The 17768-nt window shown below is 40.5% G+C and overlaps 1 protein-coding gene across 1 annotated transcript in view; it reads left to right on the forward strand.

Moving 5' to 3' along the window:
- The window catches only part of SBSPON (somatomedin B and thrombospondin type 1 domain containing), a 29482-nt gene extending 12924 nt beyond the window's left edge, over positions 1-16558 (forward strand). The window contains exons 2-5 of the mRNA XM_037505373.2: positions 1517-1711; positions 9126-9216; positions 11050-11226; positions 13035-16558. Coding sequence (XP_037361270.1) covers positions 1517-1711; positions 9126-9216; positions 11050-11226; positions 13035-13152 — 581 coding nt within the window. The 3' untranslated portion in view covers positions 13153-16558. The remainder of the gene's footprint in view (positions 1-1516; positions 1712-9125; positions 9217-11049; positions 11227-13034) is intronic.
- Positions 16559-17768: the final 1210 nt, after the last annotated feature.

Here is a 17768-nt window from a genome sequence, read left to right on the forward strand (position 1 = left end):
TTTACTCTCTTTCTTACCTTCATATGGTGCCCACTTTGTGGGAAAGATAAGAGGTCTGGCATCTAGTTCAGAGGTACATTGGTTTCTTGTTCTTATATACAATTTCAAGTCCCAAAATAATTCTTTTTTTTTTTTAAAGATTTACTTATTTATGCATACAAGAGCTGGGGTACAGGCCAGAGATACGGGGGATGAGAGGATTCAACAGAGACAGAGTGGGGAACAGAACAGGCAGATGCTGAGGGGAGCAGCGGGCGAGACAGGAGAGGTCTGCTCTGCCATGTGGGTTGCTCCTTAGCCGGCCAGGGTTTGAACTTGTGCTGCAGTGGCTGTGGATTGCTTCATAGTGCAGGGCTTAACCCTTGCACCACCCGGGCGGCCCCCCAAATAATTAATTTTTAAAACTCATTATTAGGACTTTATTTTAATTTTATTATTTTTTAAAATGAAGTACCATTGCTTTACATCCTTGTTAATTTCTTGACAGTGTAGGATTTCGCTCCTGGAGTGTGGTCACCTTATCGCTCCCACCACCAAGGCATCCATAGTCCAATGTGCTCTCCTTCCTCTGCACCCCCTTCTCATGTCTCCCCCTCCCCCTCTGGATGCCTTAGGTCTATGGTCAGCTTTCAAGGGTTAGTTTTAAAGTTTGTCTTTGTCTGACCCTTTGTTTGGTTTCTTTGTATTTAACTGACACCATCCAGTATTTATGTTTCTCTTTCTGGCTTATTTTGCTTAGCATAATCCCTTCAACTCCATCCATGTTGCCACAAATGGAAGACTCATTAAGACTTTAAATGGGAAAGGTATATGTTCAACCACATTGATTTTACAGTCTGGCCAGGTTGCTGACTAAAGCCCAAACTGCCCTGATTCTGCCTGGTCATGGAAGTCCACGAGTAGTCTTGACCTGTGTGGGCCCAGGTTGCTTATCTCTAGCTGCAAGTCCCATAGTTGAGGAGTCTATGAGCCCTTGAGAATGAGGGTAGAGCTTTCAGAAGCCTAAGGCAGGGGTCCCTTGTATGGCCTTACAAATACCTGTGGAGGCACATTTGCTAGTAAGAATTGACCTGTGTAGGTGATGGGATTTTTGGTGGCTGAAGGACATTTTCTTTTAAATATTTTTTCCTTTACGTTTTCTCCAATGAATATGTATTACTGTTACAATAAAAATTTTCTCGGCATGTGGAGGTGAGAGTTAAAATCAAGGGAAAACAGGAGCAAGATCTGACCTAAGCCTGGGAGTTTGAGGAAGTATTCCGAAAGCATCTCTGCGGCCTTGGCTCAGACCCACCTTCTTGTTCCGGAAATATCTGCCTGCTTGGGGGAGGTTACCAGCTAACCATTATGGTGGGTGGAGTCAGCGTCAACTGGGGCCTGCAGAGGCTTTGTGTGTCCCTCCTGACGAGGGTTAAAACTCCATTTACTGATTAAACTCTACCGCTGATGCTGGCAAGAGCAGCCCAACATGCGGCTGGGGTTACTGAGATGAGCGTCCCCTGCTGTTGTTTTTCAGCTCGCCCGTGCATCGTGGGGGAATGGAGCCCCTGGAGTGGTTGCGGGGACCAGTGCAAGCCCACAGTGCGCGTGCGGAGGCGCTCGGTGCAGCAGGAGCCCCGGAACGGTGGCGCGCCCTGCCCGCCCTTGGAAGAGAGAGCCGGCTGCCTGCACTACTCCACGCCGCAGGGCCAGGACTGCGGGCACGCCTTCGGTACGGAGTTTTCACGGTTGCTGCTTCTGTTGCCTTTGATGACTTTCCGTGTCTTTGTCTATTAAGGGCCACGTGCTGTACAGGAAAGTTCCGTGAGCAATAGGAAATGTGCCAGGCTCACCACAGTAGATAAGAAGCACCGGAAATGCTTAATGGAGGAATTAGTGGCCTGGTAGCTGCACAAAGTCCTCCTTCCCACCACCCCTCCTCAGTGTGTTTATTACCCAATGGCTCCTTCTCTTGTGCTTGCACTTAGTGTAATGGGTATGCATATTGTGGGCTTTAGTGAACTTGATGGAGCTGGCAACAGAGCTTTAGGTAGGATGAGGATATTTTGCAGAGGATGCTAAGTGTCCAGAAGAATAGCTATTTCACTGTGATTCCTATTTATTCATGGTCACTCACTGCACATGTGTGAAAATAGGAAGAATATTATACATTTTTTTAAAAAAAAGATTTATTTATTTTATACAAGAACTGGGGTAGAGGCCAGATGTGTGGGAGGGTGGGAGTATTCACCAGAGACAGAGTGGGGAGCAGAACAAGCAGACTGACGAAATACACTGCTGAGGGGAGCAACGGGTGAGACAGGAGAGGTCTGCTGCGCCATGTGGGACCCTCACCAGCCGGGATGGAACCGGCGCTGCAGAGGCTGCGGACACATTCACAGCACGGCGCTCAACTGCCTGTGCCACCAGGGGAGGCCCAGTATATTATACATTTCTAAACATTGATAAATGATCCTCTTAAAACACCCGCTTCTCTCCTCTCAAGTCAGCTGGATTAGGGCTGATGTAATCAGATCTGCGATTTGAAAAGATCATTCTGGCGGTGGAGTGAGTGTCGGAGGGGTCAGGCTCAGAGAAAGAAGCGAAAGGCCATACCTGTGTTGAACAGATGGAACCTGATAGGGCAAAACTCTGACATCCCAGGATAGCAAAGCGCATATGCTTTCAGAGGAATCTGGACATTTTCATGCCAACATGACATGCCATTTTATTCTTTTTCGTTCTACACAAATATTTTTTGAGAATCTACTTGTTGCCAAGCACTTGCCTGGCTCATGGGGTCTCAGTGGTTAGAAAAATTGATGGGGAGCCTGCTGTAGATCACAGCCTAGTATGTTTGTATGTTGGGGAGAGGTGAATGATAACCAGATAATCCTAGGAAATTAATCTCAGAAAATTATAGTTGTAATTTGGTGCAACTGGTACCAAGCAAGTGAGAGCAGTGGGTGTGGGTAATAATCAGATTTCTGCTGACCAGGAGAGTATTTCCCTGAGGATGTGGAGGTGCAGCTGAGAAATATGGAGCTACCCAGGCAGAGAGGCCTGGAGATGAGGTATAAAAAGTTCCAGGGATTTGGAGGCTGGTGTAGAAAAATAATGTGTCCAAGAGAGGCACACAGCTTTATTGGGTGGTACTTGGACAAGGGTTACTTGAGAAGGGAAGCTCCTCACAGCGTGAGACTTGTAACCTATGCGGGGAACCCACCATCTAAAGGGGACAGGGCAAGGGGAAGGGGTGCTGTGCACTGTGGCAAAGTCTCCAGGGGATTTGCTGCTCCCTGATGTTGGAGAACAGACACTGCTCTAACGCAAACCTCATGACAACCACACCTGCTTCCTCACTGGTCCCCTGTGGCAGGTTGGATCATTTAAAGGATGCTTGCTTGTTTGAAAGCGCAGTTCCTTAAATGCAAAAAACAACAAAACAAAACAAAACAAAAAAAAACGGGCTTCATTTTCAAACTGTGGGGTAAATCAGCGAGACAATTTTCTCTACCAAAGAACTTTTCAAAGCTTTATTATGTAAGTATGCATTTTCATTCTTCAAGAAAGAAATCGGAATGTTTTCCCACTTTACTCAGTTATTTGACCCTTTACTCTCAAGGTCCCACTCCCTAAATCACTAGTGTTCTGTGGAATACACTTAGAAAATGATGGCATTTTAAGGGCAATCAAGTGGGAAATGAGAGAAACAGTAACATGAAAATCCATTTTTATGGGTTTTCCTAGGGCCCTGTCCCTGTTTCATACCATTTCCTATGCATTCATTTCTGTGTTTTGTTAATTTCAGATTCACTAAGCATCTACACTTCATGCCAGTGCCATGCTAGGTTTTGGAGACACAAATTTGAGTAGCCAATATGTCACAGCATATTATAACTCGGGTGCTGAGTGAGTGTTGTGATAGAGTGTGCTCAGGTTGGTTTGGGAGCATGGAGCGGGGCACCCACCAGGACCATGGGTCCTGCTGTGTGTGCCTGTGTACCTCCCTCCTCCGCTAGACTTCCTGTTCACAGAGCATCATGGCACACCAGTCCTTCACAGTTGCAGAGCAGAACTTCTGTGGATAGTTGGATATTGTTGATTCCTTCTTCGTAGTAATCCTGTAAGAGTGTATCAGGTCTCTGTGACCTCTGTACAAATGATCACAAACTTAGTAGCTTAAAACAACTCACATTTATTACCTCACAGGTCAGTGGGATGGAAGTCCATCCCGGCTCTCATAGGGCTATGATCAAGGGTGAGGCAGGGCTATTCTGAAGACTTAAGCAGGCAATCCATTTCCTTGCCTTTTCCTGGAAAAGGCAGGAATATAAGAGCAGGAAGCTTAGCAGAACTGGCCTGCAGTTATATGGAAAGTGAAGCCATAAAGAGGAGCTTGCATATTTAACTGAGGAGATTTCCAGGTGTTGAAGGTTTGATCTGGTTTCTGCTAGCTGCTTACCGTGAGATGGGAGAGGAAAGAGAAGATACAAGGAAGAATTTTAATCCTAATGGAACAAGGCCTTGATTAATTGGGAATGCCTCAGCTTCCCCAAATGGCCAAGGATGCTGAAATTAAGAGATTCAAACTAAGGGAAACATGGTCTAGAGAAAAACACCAAGAGTGTGACTTTTTGTCAGAAAGTTAGAGGTAATAGTTTACCTCAAACTTAGTGACTTAACACAAATGTATTACTTCTAGTTCTGTAGTCAGTAGTCAGACATGGGACTCACTGGGCTGAAATTGAGCTTCAGCCGGGCTGTTTTCCGTATAGGAGGCCTTGGGAGAGAATTTGTTTCCTTGCTTTTTCCATTGTCTTGTGGTTGCCCAAATTCCTTTCCTCATGGCTCTCTCTCTAAGCCAGCAGCGTTACACCTCTCTGTGCCTGCCTTCTGTACTCACGTATTCCTCTGGCCAACTTTTTGAAAGACCTGTGTGATTACATGGGGTACACTGGATAATCCTGGATACCCTCTTTATTTTAAAGTCATGTGATCAGCAGCCTGAATTCCATCAGCAACCTTAGTACCTCTTTGCCAGGTAACATAGCATATCCATAGGTTCTGGGATTAGGACAGGGATATGTCTGAGGGGCATTATTCTGCCTATGATAGAGGTAGGGAGGGTGGCATCATTAGGCCGAGAACACTGGTGTTTAGAGAGGTGACAGCACTTGAGATCCAGAGCTTAAACCTGGATTTCAAGGCTCTAGATCATGTGCATTCTCCCACCCTGTGGTAGTGTTTCTTGCTAATTGTCATCATTAAACTAACATTGCAACCACAGGTAACTGTAATTAGAGATATAGAGGGCCTTGTAAAGCCTGTGGTGAAACATGATCACAGAAGCAATCACTATCTTACAATGATCAAGTGACTATTGCATTTTCTTAATTAATTAACTATTTTAAGATTTATTTATGCATACAAGAACTGGGGTACAGGCCAGAGGTGCAGGAGAGTGAGAGGATTCATCAGAGACAGAGTGGGGAGAAGAACAGGCAGACAGAGGGGCCGGACGAGACAAGGAGAGGTCTGCTGAGCCATGTGGGTAGCTCCCTGGTCGGCCGGGGATTGAACTCATGCTGCAGAGGCTGGGGATTGCTTCACAGTGCTGTGCGTAACCCCTTGCACCACCAGGGAGGCCCTTTCTTATTTAATTTAATGCATATCATGACTATATTTTTCTCATAAAACCAAATCCAGAAAGTTCACTGAGTTTGTTGCACAGACTGACAATTGTTTATATGCATTTTCATCTGTAAGATCAGTTAGTTAATAGAAACTCTGCTTTCAGGCTGGCATCATTTATCAAACTTGCATTCTATCCTCTTTCACACTATGTCTACCAACCTGTGGTTCTAAGCCTGCTTTTGTGTCAGAGGACTTTATGAAATTCTCAAAGCAAGTTTACTTTCATGTTCAAAGAAAATATGTGTGGTGCCATGCTTTTAGAAGTGGAAGTTTTGAAAAACTGAACAATGGTAGGCTGATAGGATGCCAGAAAAAGTTGTCAAATAGCCTGCCAAAGAATGTATTACATTTGAATATTGTTGCCAGTAAGGAGAAAGGAAGGGAACCAGCATTTATGGTGAACCTTTGTCCTGGGGCGCCTGGCTACGTGCTTTTGCACATAAGCAGAAGTGGGACTGGAGGCAAAAATAATTTCTAAGTTATTAACCACTTGTAAGCAATGAAAATCTAAATTGTGGGGAATATTAAAAAGTGGTGCTGGTTCAGGCACCTCCGGGCGATCTGGCTCCTGGATTCTTTATTGAAGACTGGTGCCAGGGAGAAGGATACCCTCTCCATAGAACTTGCTACCAAACCAAGCCCAGGCCTGCAGGAGGGAATGAACACAAAGACTTGACCCTGAGCATGGCTGACCACAGAGGCTTGACCTTGAGCATGGGTAGGCGGTATTACAAAGCAAAGCTATTTTCTGTGTTGGGACTACTGCTTAGTCATTGACTTTATTTTTCCAGGAACTATGCTGTGTAAAATAATGAAATTTTGTCTCTGCATTATAATGGAAGCAGTCAAGCTTGGCATGGTTTTGGAGACTGCCTGATACTGCCATCATTTAGACATGAGCCTTAAACACATTTCTTTTTTTTTAAATTTTAACTACATATTTTATTTTACTCTATACATCTGAAACATTATCTCAACATGCAATCAATATGGAAAATTGACAAGATCATTTACAGTCTTCCTTTCAGAGGAAATCTTGGCAATCTAGTGTGAATTATACATTTTAAGCCCACCTCCATTTGAATGCTAAATTTTCTTTTTTCAAAAAAAATTTTTTTAATTGAAATAGCATTGATTTATAACAGAACACATTTCTTAACCTCTCTGTGCCACATTTCCCTCATTTTCCTGTGTGAAATGGGGAAAAAATAAGGTCTCTCTCAGAGGTTGATTGGAGAAGTAAATGCTTTAACACAAGAAAAATGCTTAGAATTGTACCTGGAAACTTCGACATGCATCATGTTTAGTTTTTATCTTTATTATAGAACTTTCTCTAAGGATTTTATATAAAAACTATATTCATATACTTTACTTACACATCTCTTTATTTTCTGAGCTGTACACTAAGTGCATTAACTTTGAACTTTTGTAATAATATAGTCAAGACAAATTAGGAGATCAAATAAATGCTTTGAGCTAAAGAAACAGTTTAGTATAATGCTACAAGGATTTAGCAGTAAATGTATTCTTCACTTAGTAAATAAATACATAAATGTATCAGTAGAACAGAAATTAAAACTAAACTCCTTTAGATGTTTCTGTTTTTGATGTATGAGGCAGAAAGAAGGATCTTCACATATGTGTACTCACTTGTTCTGTTTGAGCCTTCCTGTGGATTTTAGAAGTTCAAAAGCCACAGTCACATTTAGAATGCATGATATATTCTAAATGTTCTTTTTGGAAACAGTTAACACACTAGTGCAGCAAGAAAGAGCCATGCAGCAGGGTCTCCAAGGTGCAATCTAGATGTGGCTTACTTTCACAATGGAGAAATTAGGTGCCAAACCACCTGAGCCAGGCACAGTACTTGCAACTCCTAGAAGCAAGTGGCTATTTAGCCACTCTTGTATTATATTCCTCAGTAATACAAAAATGACTCCTTCGTTAAGAAAATCTACGAAAGAATTAGAGCTGCCATCTTGTGGCAGTAAGGAGCCAGGTAAAGTGAATCTGCAGGCTGGAAGCATCTATGAAGCATCCATTTTGTTCATATTGATGAATGATTTTAGCATCAAGTATCAGCTGAAATGTGCCTTTCTGGGATGGTCAGTTTCTGAAACAAAAGCTAGGAAGGATTGTTGAGCCATCTCAGTCAGAAGACTCAAAATAGGAACTGGAGGCCAAGGGAAGTGGAACCTGTGCACCTGGGGCAATCCTGTGACTTCTTTCATTCACTTGTAGACCCATTCATTCTTCACATTCATTCTTCACATTCATTCTTCACATTCATATTTATTGATTTTTTTTTAAAAAAGATTTGTTTGTTTATACAAGAACTGGGGTACAGGCCAGATGCGCAGGAGGATGAGAGGATTCACCAGAGACAGACCGGAGAACAGAACAGGCGGACTGATGAAATACACTGCTGAGGGGAGCAGCAGGCCAGACAGGAGAGGTCTGCCGCGCCATGTGGGACCCTCGTCAGCCGGCCGGGATCGAACCGGCGCTGCAGAATGTGTAAATGTGTGCGGACTACAGTGATACACCAAAAACTTTGTCTTTCAAGAGTTGATGGCAGAGTGGAATCAAGAATTTATCTCTAGGTGCTACACGGCTAAGATGCCTCCCTAGATTAAGAGGTAAAATAAGAAGGAGACACCCAAAGAAAACAAAAACAAAAGAGGAGACAGAATATGGAGGAAAGAATTCCTCCTTTTCTTTTCTCCCACCCCGAACATCAGAGTTGGGGGAGTGTTTGAGGAACAAAAGGAAGACGAGAGAGTCACTTTTTGACTTTCCTTCCCCGAGGTTGGCGTGAGAGCTTTGTGCTGGCTGCTCACATCCCAAGCTATAAGGGTGTCTGGGAAGCTGCCAGGGAACTGGAAGACTCAGGGATCACACCTTCCACTCCTTTCGCTTCTATTTTTTCTCCTCATTTCCCTTCTTGCTGATTGTCTTATTTTCTCCTTCTATTCTCTGGGCTCTCTCATTTGTAGTCTTCCTCTCTCCTTTTCCCTCCCTTTCCCTTCTAACCACTTACTTGTTCTTACCGAGTTTCTTCTCTATTTCTTCCTTTCATTAGAAAAAAAAAATCCCCCCACTTCTCTACATAGTATCTATTACCTCCTGTTCCCCCACCCACTCTTTATTATTTCCTTTTGGCTGTTTTTCCTTGCCCCTGGCTTCCTTTCCACACAGTGTTATTGAGTACTGCAGACAAGCATGTTAAATGCCTGCAGTCCCCCCTTTACTGCGTGTACTGAATACCCGCCAATCTTGATGGAGTTAGGTCCTGGGGACACTGTACGGTAGCTTCATTCCACTCTTGATGGCGTGCAACAGCCCTTTAGACTGAGAGATGGGGTGATTTAGACAGGTTTGGAGCCAAGTTTGGAAAATGTAGCTCTGAGTACTTGCTTGCCCGTGTTCAACATGACTCTCTTTTCTAGTCCCTGCTTTCATAACTACCTCTGCGTTTAACAAGGAAAGAGCAAGACAAGCTGCATCTCCACATTGGTCTACAGACACAGAGGAGGCCGGGTAATTCCATGTTTTCCTTTGTTTTGTTTTTTAACTTAGATTTTTTCATGGGTACGGTCAAGTCAGCTCATAATATCAGCGAGGAGTGGTGGGTTTCTCCTGTTACTTCCTCACTGACTCTCAGTGAAACATGATTCTCCACCACAGGGCTGGGAAAGTACTTGTCTCTCCTTGTTTGATTTTTCTCTGAGGTCTGATCTCCAACAAGAAACATGCTGTATGAAAATGAGAGGCTATCATCAGTCATACTGAGGATGCTCCTCAAAGTCTCTGGGAGCAGGGAGTCGAGCTCCACTCTCTTTGGGGTGATCCACATTTCCAGCTCTGAAGATGTCTTATTAAAACCTAATGGTACAGGCTGGGAGGCACCTCCGTGCTCACTTGAAGTCCATTTTTCTGCTCTCAGATCGGGACAGCAGGTGGCTGCAATTCAGATCCTCACACTGCCATTCACTAGCCATTTATCCTTAGATAGATTGTCCTTTTTATCTAACTTCAGTTTTTCCTTCTCAGAAGGTGAAAATACTATTATTGACCATATGGGGTAATTATGAGAATTTCATGAGAAAATGCCATTGGAGAGATGTCTGGGTTAAGCTGTCTGAAGCTGGTTGTAGGTACACTTTCCAAAAGTACCTAATAAATAGCATTTACAATGTCAGATTCTTTTTTCAAAGCAGATGCTTCCAACAGTCTTAATCTAGACTAATACAATTTATGCTTCTATGAGTAAGAAACTCCCTTAGTATAACTTACTTAGAATAAAAAATGAAACATTCAGGGCTTTTACTATGTTTTGTTTCCCACAAAAGTTTGTAAAATTGTGTTGCATTTAAGTACAAGACTCTAAAATATTCACCCATGTCTGGATGATGCCCTGGGGCTTTTAGAGCCTGGTCACATGTTCAGTATTACTTTTCCATGGCTTTGGAGACACTGGCCTTTGCCACAGAAAAACACATCTCAGCTTCCCCTTTCCTCTGTGATGCCCGGCATGACTTTGATGCTTGACCTCAAACCAAAACACATATCATTACCCCAGATTGGACTGGTGAGTTGAGTGGGGGTATAGGGAACATTTGAGGCCAGAAAAGCTTGGGTGCTGGCCTGGGAGTCAAGACTGCACTCCTGGGGTTCACATGTTCTCTGGCTAAGGCCAGTGCCTGTTCAACTGATTCTTAAAATATCAGCAACATTACCAAGGACTGTTTTCCTACTGAAATGTATTTTCACATACAACTTAGTAGTCAGAGTAGAGAGGATATAGGATATCCAAATTTCTGTAAATTCATGTTGAAGACATGGTTCAATCGTGGATTGAAAAAGAGCAAAAAGATTCACTGTAGTTGTCAGTCAGATGTTGTCAAAATTCAGTGAATGAGAAACTTTACAAGACATTCCAGGCTGCTGTGCAACCTTCGAAGATGCCCGGTCATACCTTCTGTATGTAGCCTGTCAAAAGTCCTTGGGGAGGGCCTCCCTGGTGGCGCAAGGGGTTAAGCACAGCACTGTGAAGCTATCCACAGCTTCTGCAGCACAAGTTCGATCTCCGGCTGGCCAGGGAGCTACCCACATGGCGCAGCAGACCTCTCCTGTCTCACCCACTGCTCCCCTCAGCAGTATATTTCAGTCAGTCTGCCTGTTCTGTTCCCCACTCTGTCTCTGGTGAATCCTCTCAGCCCCCACACCTCTGTCTGTACCCTAGTTCTTCTATACATAAATAAATAAATCTTAAAAAAAAAAGTCCTTGGGGAGTATGGTCTTCCTGAGATTTTTATAGTACTAGACCATCTCTAATGACAGCAAATGGAATTGTTCCCTTTTTTGATCCAGCTACTGTGTGGAGTTCAAGACAGAGTCCTTGACTCATCACTGTGCTATGGAAAACAGACCCCTGACTCGATGGATGCAGTACCTGCGAGAGGGGTACACGGTGTGCGTCGATTGTCAGCCTCCTGCAATGAGCTCTGTGAGCCTGCGTTGTTCCGGCGATGGCCTGGACTCTGATGGGTAAGGGAGGGAAAGTGGTTGAAGGACTATTATTGTTACTCATTTGGGGAGATCTGTCCTGCCCTTGTCCTGAACAGCTGACCAGTACCTAACAGATCAGCAAGACCTGGGAAGCTGGACGGAAAGTGAGGAGAACATTTCACCAGCAATTCCTGAGTCCAGTGCTCAGTACACATAATGGGACTCAGGGGTTCTGTATCAGAGATAAATGGGTAAATTTGTATACTTAGGTTCAGATTCATTTCCCCAATGATCATTGAAAACCGTATCACACCAAAGCACTGTTCTGAAGACAACTTGAATCACAGTTTCTTGGGGGAGTGATTTAAAATATGCCAATTCTTTAGCCCCAAAGTAGAGTGACTGAGTCAGAATCTTGAGAGTGGATATTTAACAAACTTCTAGGTTGATTTGGCAGATAGTAGGTATTTTTTGGCTTTGTGAACACTATGAACTCTTACAGCTACCCAGCTCTGCCATTATAGGATGAAAGCAGCTATAGACATTATGTAAAAAGATAAACTTGGCTTTGTTCTAATGAAACTATATTTTTGGTCACTAAACTTTGAATTTCATATGATTTCCATAGGTAATAAGATAGTCTTCTCTTTATAGTTTTCAATCCTTTAAAAATGTAAAAGTCATTCTTAATTCAGACTACACAAAAAAATGTGGTGTACTGGGTTATTGGGCCCAATTGGTCTTAGTATGCTGACCCTGCTCAGATGATTCCTAGCCACAGCAAAGTGTCAGAATCACCTGGGACAGTCATAAAATCAGAGCTGAGATAGTGGCAGGCTCAGCCTTGCAGAGGATTAAACCTATAGAAATCTATAGATTGATCCAAAGAACTTACACTGAAAACATTTTTTCATCCTGGAAATCTACTCCAGCCCTGTGCACATTTATCTTTAAATCTGATATTATTCTTCGTTAAGTGAACAGCAAACTTTGTTATTGGACTAAGGCCAATTCAAGTCACTCATGGATTATGGTTTTAAGTATGTCAGGTGGAACTGGTAAAAATAGAGATTAGAAAGTAAAATATGAACCTTTCCAGTTAATCATTATTCCCATAGTTTATTTTAATGTTTAATAACTTGAACTTATTTTTATTAGTCACTTGTGCCTAGTAGTCTCTGTATTGAGTACACCATATGAACAATAAAGTGGGTAAGGAATTCATATCAAATAGAAACTTAATGTTTAGGCTTAGTATTTTTCTGAGTATCTCATTCTTATTTTGACTTTAAATGAACTTATAATTTAATTTGTACCCTAAACCTTGACTTAGGGTACTAGTGACTTTTAAAATAATAATTTTAATAATTTCACTTTGCTCTTTTCATTTCTCCCATTCTTTTATTATGGAATCAAAGTGTTGAAAAGAATTACAAGAGATTATTTAGTGTAGACCCTGTAATTTAAATATACTTGAAGCAAGAAATCATTTTCCTTTTTGTGGCTCTTTATCTATGTCTGAATATATGATTAGATCAAGTGAGAGAAATGAATACAATAACCTTAAACTATTCTCTCAGCATGAGAGTGTCCTCAAATAGGGATTCATTGGTAACTTATTTTGACAGAATCCAAGAAGGGAAATTCAGTTTGTAATCACTTCTGTAATATATGTGCTGCCAAAGTGAGCACTGCAATCTTTTTTTTATTAAATTTCAATTTATAACACACTTCAAAACTCCATGTGTGATTTTAAAAAAAAAACCACTTCAATTTAGAATTTTGTAAATTAGAACTATCTTCAGTTTGCTTTTAGTGTAACTATCATTTCCAAAATATCATTTCAGAAATCAGACTCTCCACTGGCAAGCAATTGGCAATCCTCGATGCCAAGGAACTTGGAAAAAAGTTCGGCGAGTAGACCAGTGTTCTTGTCCAGCTGTTCACAGTTTTATTTTTATATAGATGCAATGTGGATATTTCAGAATGTGTTTGTAAACATGTCAAATGTTATCGGGTCATATTCAACACCTCGTAAGCCTTCATAAACTGTTTGATGTCTCTGACCATATGTCATTCCCACCCTCTGAAATAGAGAAAGAAAATTTGGGGGCCAGTTCTCAAGAAACACAGGAACTTTCTTTTCATTTTTACCAAGATGAGGGCCCAACCTAATAGTTTCTGTGGTTTTGTTTCCTTGACTTTACACCTGGAATCCTCCCATTCAGCAGGTGACTCACATGACAGAATTTGTATCTAAAGCCACGAAAATTACTACAACGTGGTCTATTGGTGTGTAGGTTGTCATTTAAGAGTATCCATGCTTTGAATCATAGATTCACTTTTTTTCTATTCTCTAATTCCTTAAAAGCTTCTCTATTAAAAAAGTGTATATGTATATTCTTACACATTCACATATATTATTTTATGGTTTCTAAAATAAAAATTTCAAGATCATCACAAATTTTTTTCCATAGGGCAGGTTAAGATTTAGTAAATATTTTGTAATGAAAAAAATCAACAGCCATGCTAAAAATACTGTTTTGTATAAGAAATTTTCTTCACTTACTTGAAAAGATCAATCAAATGTTCATTCTAAGTCAATTTGAGTTCCTTTTAAATGATATTTCATGACAGGAATTTTGTCTCTAATGAATGAAACAATTACTTGATTTGTGAAAATTCTACCATCATTAGCATCTAAGATTATTTTCAAAGCCTGAGGTCTGAAACTGACTAAAAGGATCTTTCAGAGTTCAAGTTTAATTGAAGTAAACTTACTACTTTTCTTTCTACAACTTATATCATAAAAGGTATGGATTTTATTACAAATGCTAGGACCTAAACACACATGGGGTGGGAGGAGAGAGGACAGGAGACGGAGAGAGAAGTTTCCTTATTTTATGACTGGGAAACCAGTGAACCAGACACAAAGTGGCTTAAGGATGTGATGAAGCCATTCTGTAAGTCAGCCATAGAGCCAGTCTCAGCTCTTCATCTAGGAATCAGGTTGGATGAAAGTGTGACTATGCCAAAGCCTGCTGAAAAAAGCAAAGTTCTTTTCATTTTTGAAACAAACTTTTATTTTTCGGGGAGGAGTTTTGCATTGAAAAACTGAATCTTGAGATTTAAACTATATGTGATCCATTCATTTTCATTTGTATAATACACTAACATGATTTACTAAAATACATATTTATTGGTAGTTATCATATGAGGAAAGAATGATGATAGTGAGCTTAACAGGGATGGATAAGTCCCAAATATTTAATGCTGAGAGTAACAGTGTTTCTGAATTTATACCCATTTAACTGTCAAAGTTGTTTTGTGGTAAATTAAATTCTTCAGAAATTAACAATAAAAAATTTGAATTTCATTATTGTTAGGAACTTCAAGCTTAGCATTAATATTTTAGGACAATTTCTACCATTTTAAAAGCAGTATTTTTGAATTTTCAATGTTACTTAATTTTTTTTATTCCAGTAAATAAACTTTGTTCACATTTTTTAAGCTCTTTGTTTGACTATAATCTACCCAAATTTCCTGGATGGGCCAGAGGATGAACAAAATTTACCGAAAACAAAACAAAAATCCCTTCAGAATTGATAGGTAGCTATAAGGCTATGGTGTATTTATGATTCCAATATGTGTTTTAACATTTAACCTATTTGTCTTATATGAAATCAGTGTTCACCTGCTGCATTTAGTATGCAGTGGATGGCCAGGACTTACTTTCATATAAGTATATATTTTTTATCAAATTTTGAAAGAATTTCATAGGCTTAAAGTCTTAATTATCAATGGTCTTGAAAAGTTTATTATTAGTTTTAGTGAAGTCTAAAAAAACAGTTATGAACTGACACATAGTCCAACTGATGAATGAAAAGGCCAAAATTTTATTTTCAAAGATAAAGATAAAAAAAAATTTAAGACTTCTTTTATATTCTTTTTTAAATGAGTACCTTACAGTTAAGTACATGGGTCTCTACAATGATTTGCTAACCCTGTGATTTCCTAATAGACTAATTTTCAAAAGTGCATGTAGAAAGTAATTCAAATAAAAATATACCCACTCAGGAAAACGGGGCGGGGGATTATGATGGGGACCCCTTAGAATAGTGGAAAAAAGAGAAGGAAAAAAGTAGAAAAAGGAACAGAAAGTAAACAAATAATTTAAAGATATAAAAACCAAAGATTGGAGATCACAAATCCAACATCAGGATAATGGGAATCCAGAAAGATAGTATAAAGAAATCAGAAAAAAATTAGCAAGGAAATAGAGTATTTTCATATTTTAGCACAGACTTCCAAAGCCACCAAGTGTCTGGCTTAATTAGATTAAAGAAAATGGTGGGACAATATATTCACATAAAGGCACATTACCGTGATACTGCGGATCATCAGTAATATTGAGGAATTTTTAAATTTCAAGAAAGGAAAAAAGTAGTTATTGGCAAAGGATCAGTCAATAGAATAGCAACAGACTACTCACAGCAACATTTGCTACTGAGGTCAACAGAGCAATGCCTTTGAAAGTATGATAGAAAATGTTTTCCAAACTTAAATTATATGTTCAAAAAATATATGCAATGAATAATTATTCATCAAATGTAGGAATAGTGTATGGATATTTTTAGACTTGGAGATAAAAGAAATTTCCATGGGCCTCCCTGGTGGCACAATGGGTTAAGACGCAACCTATGAAGCTGTCTGCAACCATTACAGCACAAGTTTGATCCCCGGCCAGGGAGCTACCCACATGGCACAGCAGACCTCTCCTGACTCACCCACTGCTCCCCTCAGCATTGTATTTTAGCCCATCTGCCTGTTCTGTTCCCCACTCTGTCTCTGGTGAATCCTCTCACCCCCACACCTCTGGCCTGTGCCCCAGTTCTTGTATGCATGGATGAATAAATCTTAAAAAAAAAATTTCCATTGTATGCATCTTTTCTCAGGATGACACAGTATGAGATGCTCTGGTTAGAGTGTACAAACCAAGGCAGAGGATCCAGGAACTAGGGAATCCAACTCAGGAGAGAGACCATTGGAAACTCCAGAGCAAAGAAGATGGAAACAGTAAGCTTGATTAACTATTTAGCAGGCCTGGAGAGCAACCAGACACATGGGAATATGAACAGGGATGTTACCAAGAAAGCAATGACATAACAATGTCTGACATACTTCAATATACTCACTTTGAATTTGGTAAAAAATTTGGAGATGAATAGGTGATGCATATATAGAAACTACATAACACAGGTGTAAAGGAGTTATAGAACAGTGCAAACACTGATTAATGATTTAACCAAAAACTGATACAAGCACACTGGAAGAACTGGAGAAGCATATGTATGGATGCAACATGTGTTGTAAATGATGGAGCCTGCAGGTGGTGAAGAAACTGTTAAAATGAGAAGCACCCCCAAGGTTAGCGGAGTGGGGTAGAACAGGCTGGGACTCATCCACATAGCTCCTGTACTGGATAGTAATGACAGCCAGAGGTGGAAAGGAATAGTCTTCCTGTCACCATCTTTAAAGCACTGTTGAAAAAACAATGTTATCAGGTAAAGTGATGTTTATAGTCCAGTCCCCCATAAAGCAGAGAAAAGTAAAGTGGATTTGGATGGAGCTGAGAGCTAATAAATTAATAAATGGCACTGAAGGGTCTTTATTTTTAATTTGTCTTCCATAAGCACATCTTCATACGTGGAAACACTTTATAATATTAAGCCTACTTAGACACACAAATTAGGGCAATCCAAGTAAGAGTGGTAGATTATAGTATCAATACCCTGATGTGATATACTGCAGTTTTATGTAATGATGCGGGGAAAATTGGAACTAGGGTACAAGGGGCCACTGTTTTTTTTTTTTTTTAAAGATTTATTTATTTATACAAGCACTGGGTAGAGTCATAAGCACGGGAGAGTGAGAGAATTCACCAGAGCCAGAGCAGGAAACAGAACAGGCAGACTGACAAAGTACCCTGATGAGGGGAGCAGTGGGCGGGGCAGGAGAGGTCTGTTGCGCCATGTGGTGGCCGGGGATCGAACCAATGCTGCAGAGACTTTGGGCAGCTTTGCTGCCTAGCGATCAACCGCTGCGCCACCAGGGGAGGCCCTATTTCTTATAACTGTAAATGAATCTATGATTATCTCAAACGAATTTAAGATAATTCACACAGAAGATGAAGTTCTAAGGAACACATTACCCATTTTTATTTTGCTTCAACTTTTTATATGTATCCATATGCTATATACAAATCTTTTAATCTGATATAGCTCTTTTAATAAGATAAAATTCTAAATAGGAAAGTACCATACTATGTATAATTGTGTAAATAGTATGAAGTGATGTTTTTTAACGGCACATAAAATAATTGAGTATTTTACAGTCTAGTAGCAATGTAGATTTGATGATTATAATAATGTGTTTGGAATGAAGAAATTGACAGGTAAGTCCACTCTGACTCATGCTGCCAGCTTTGGTATTATCAGTGTTTGCAATAAAACACAGTGACAGTGGCATGATAGAATAGAGCGAGTGTGGAAAAACAGTAGCATGATAGTGGCATGATAGAA

Source organism: Talpa occidentalis, unplaced genomic scaffold (genome assembly GCF_014898055.3).
Source record: "Talpa occidentalis isolate TD23 unplaced genomic scaffold, MPIMG_talOcc4v2.1, whole genome shotgun sequence".
In the NCBI taxonomy this organism is placed as follows: Eukaryota; Metazoa; Chordata; class Mammalia; order Eulipotyphla; family Talpidae; genus Talpa; species Talpa occidentalis.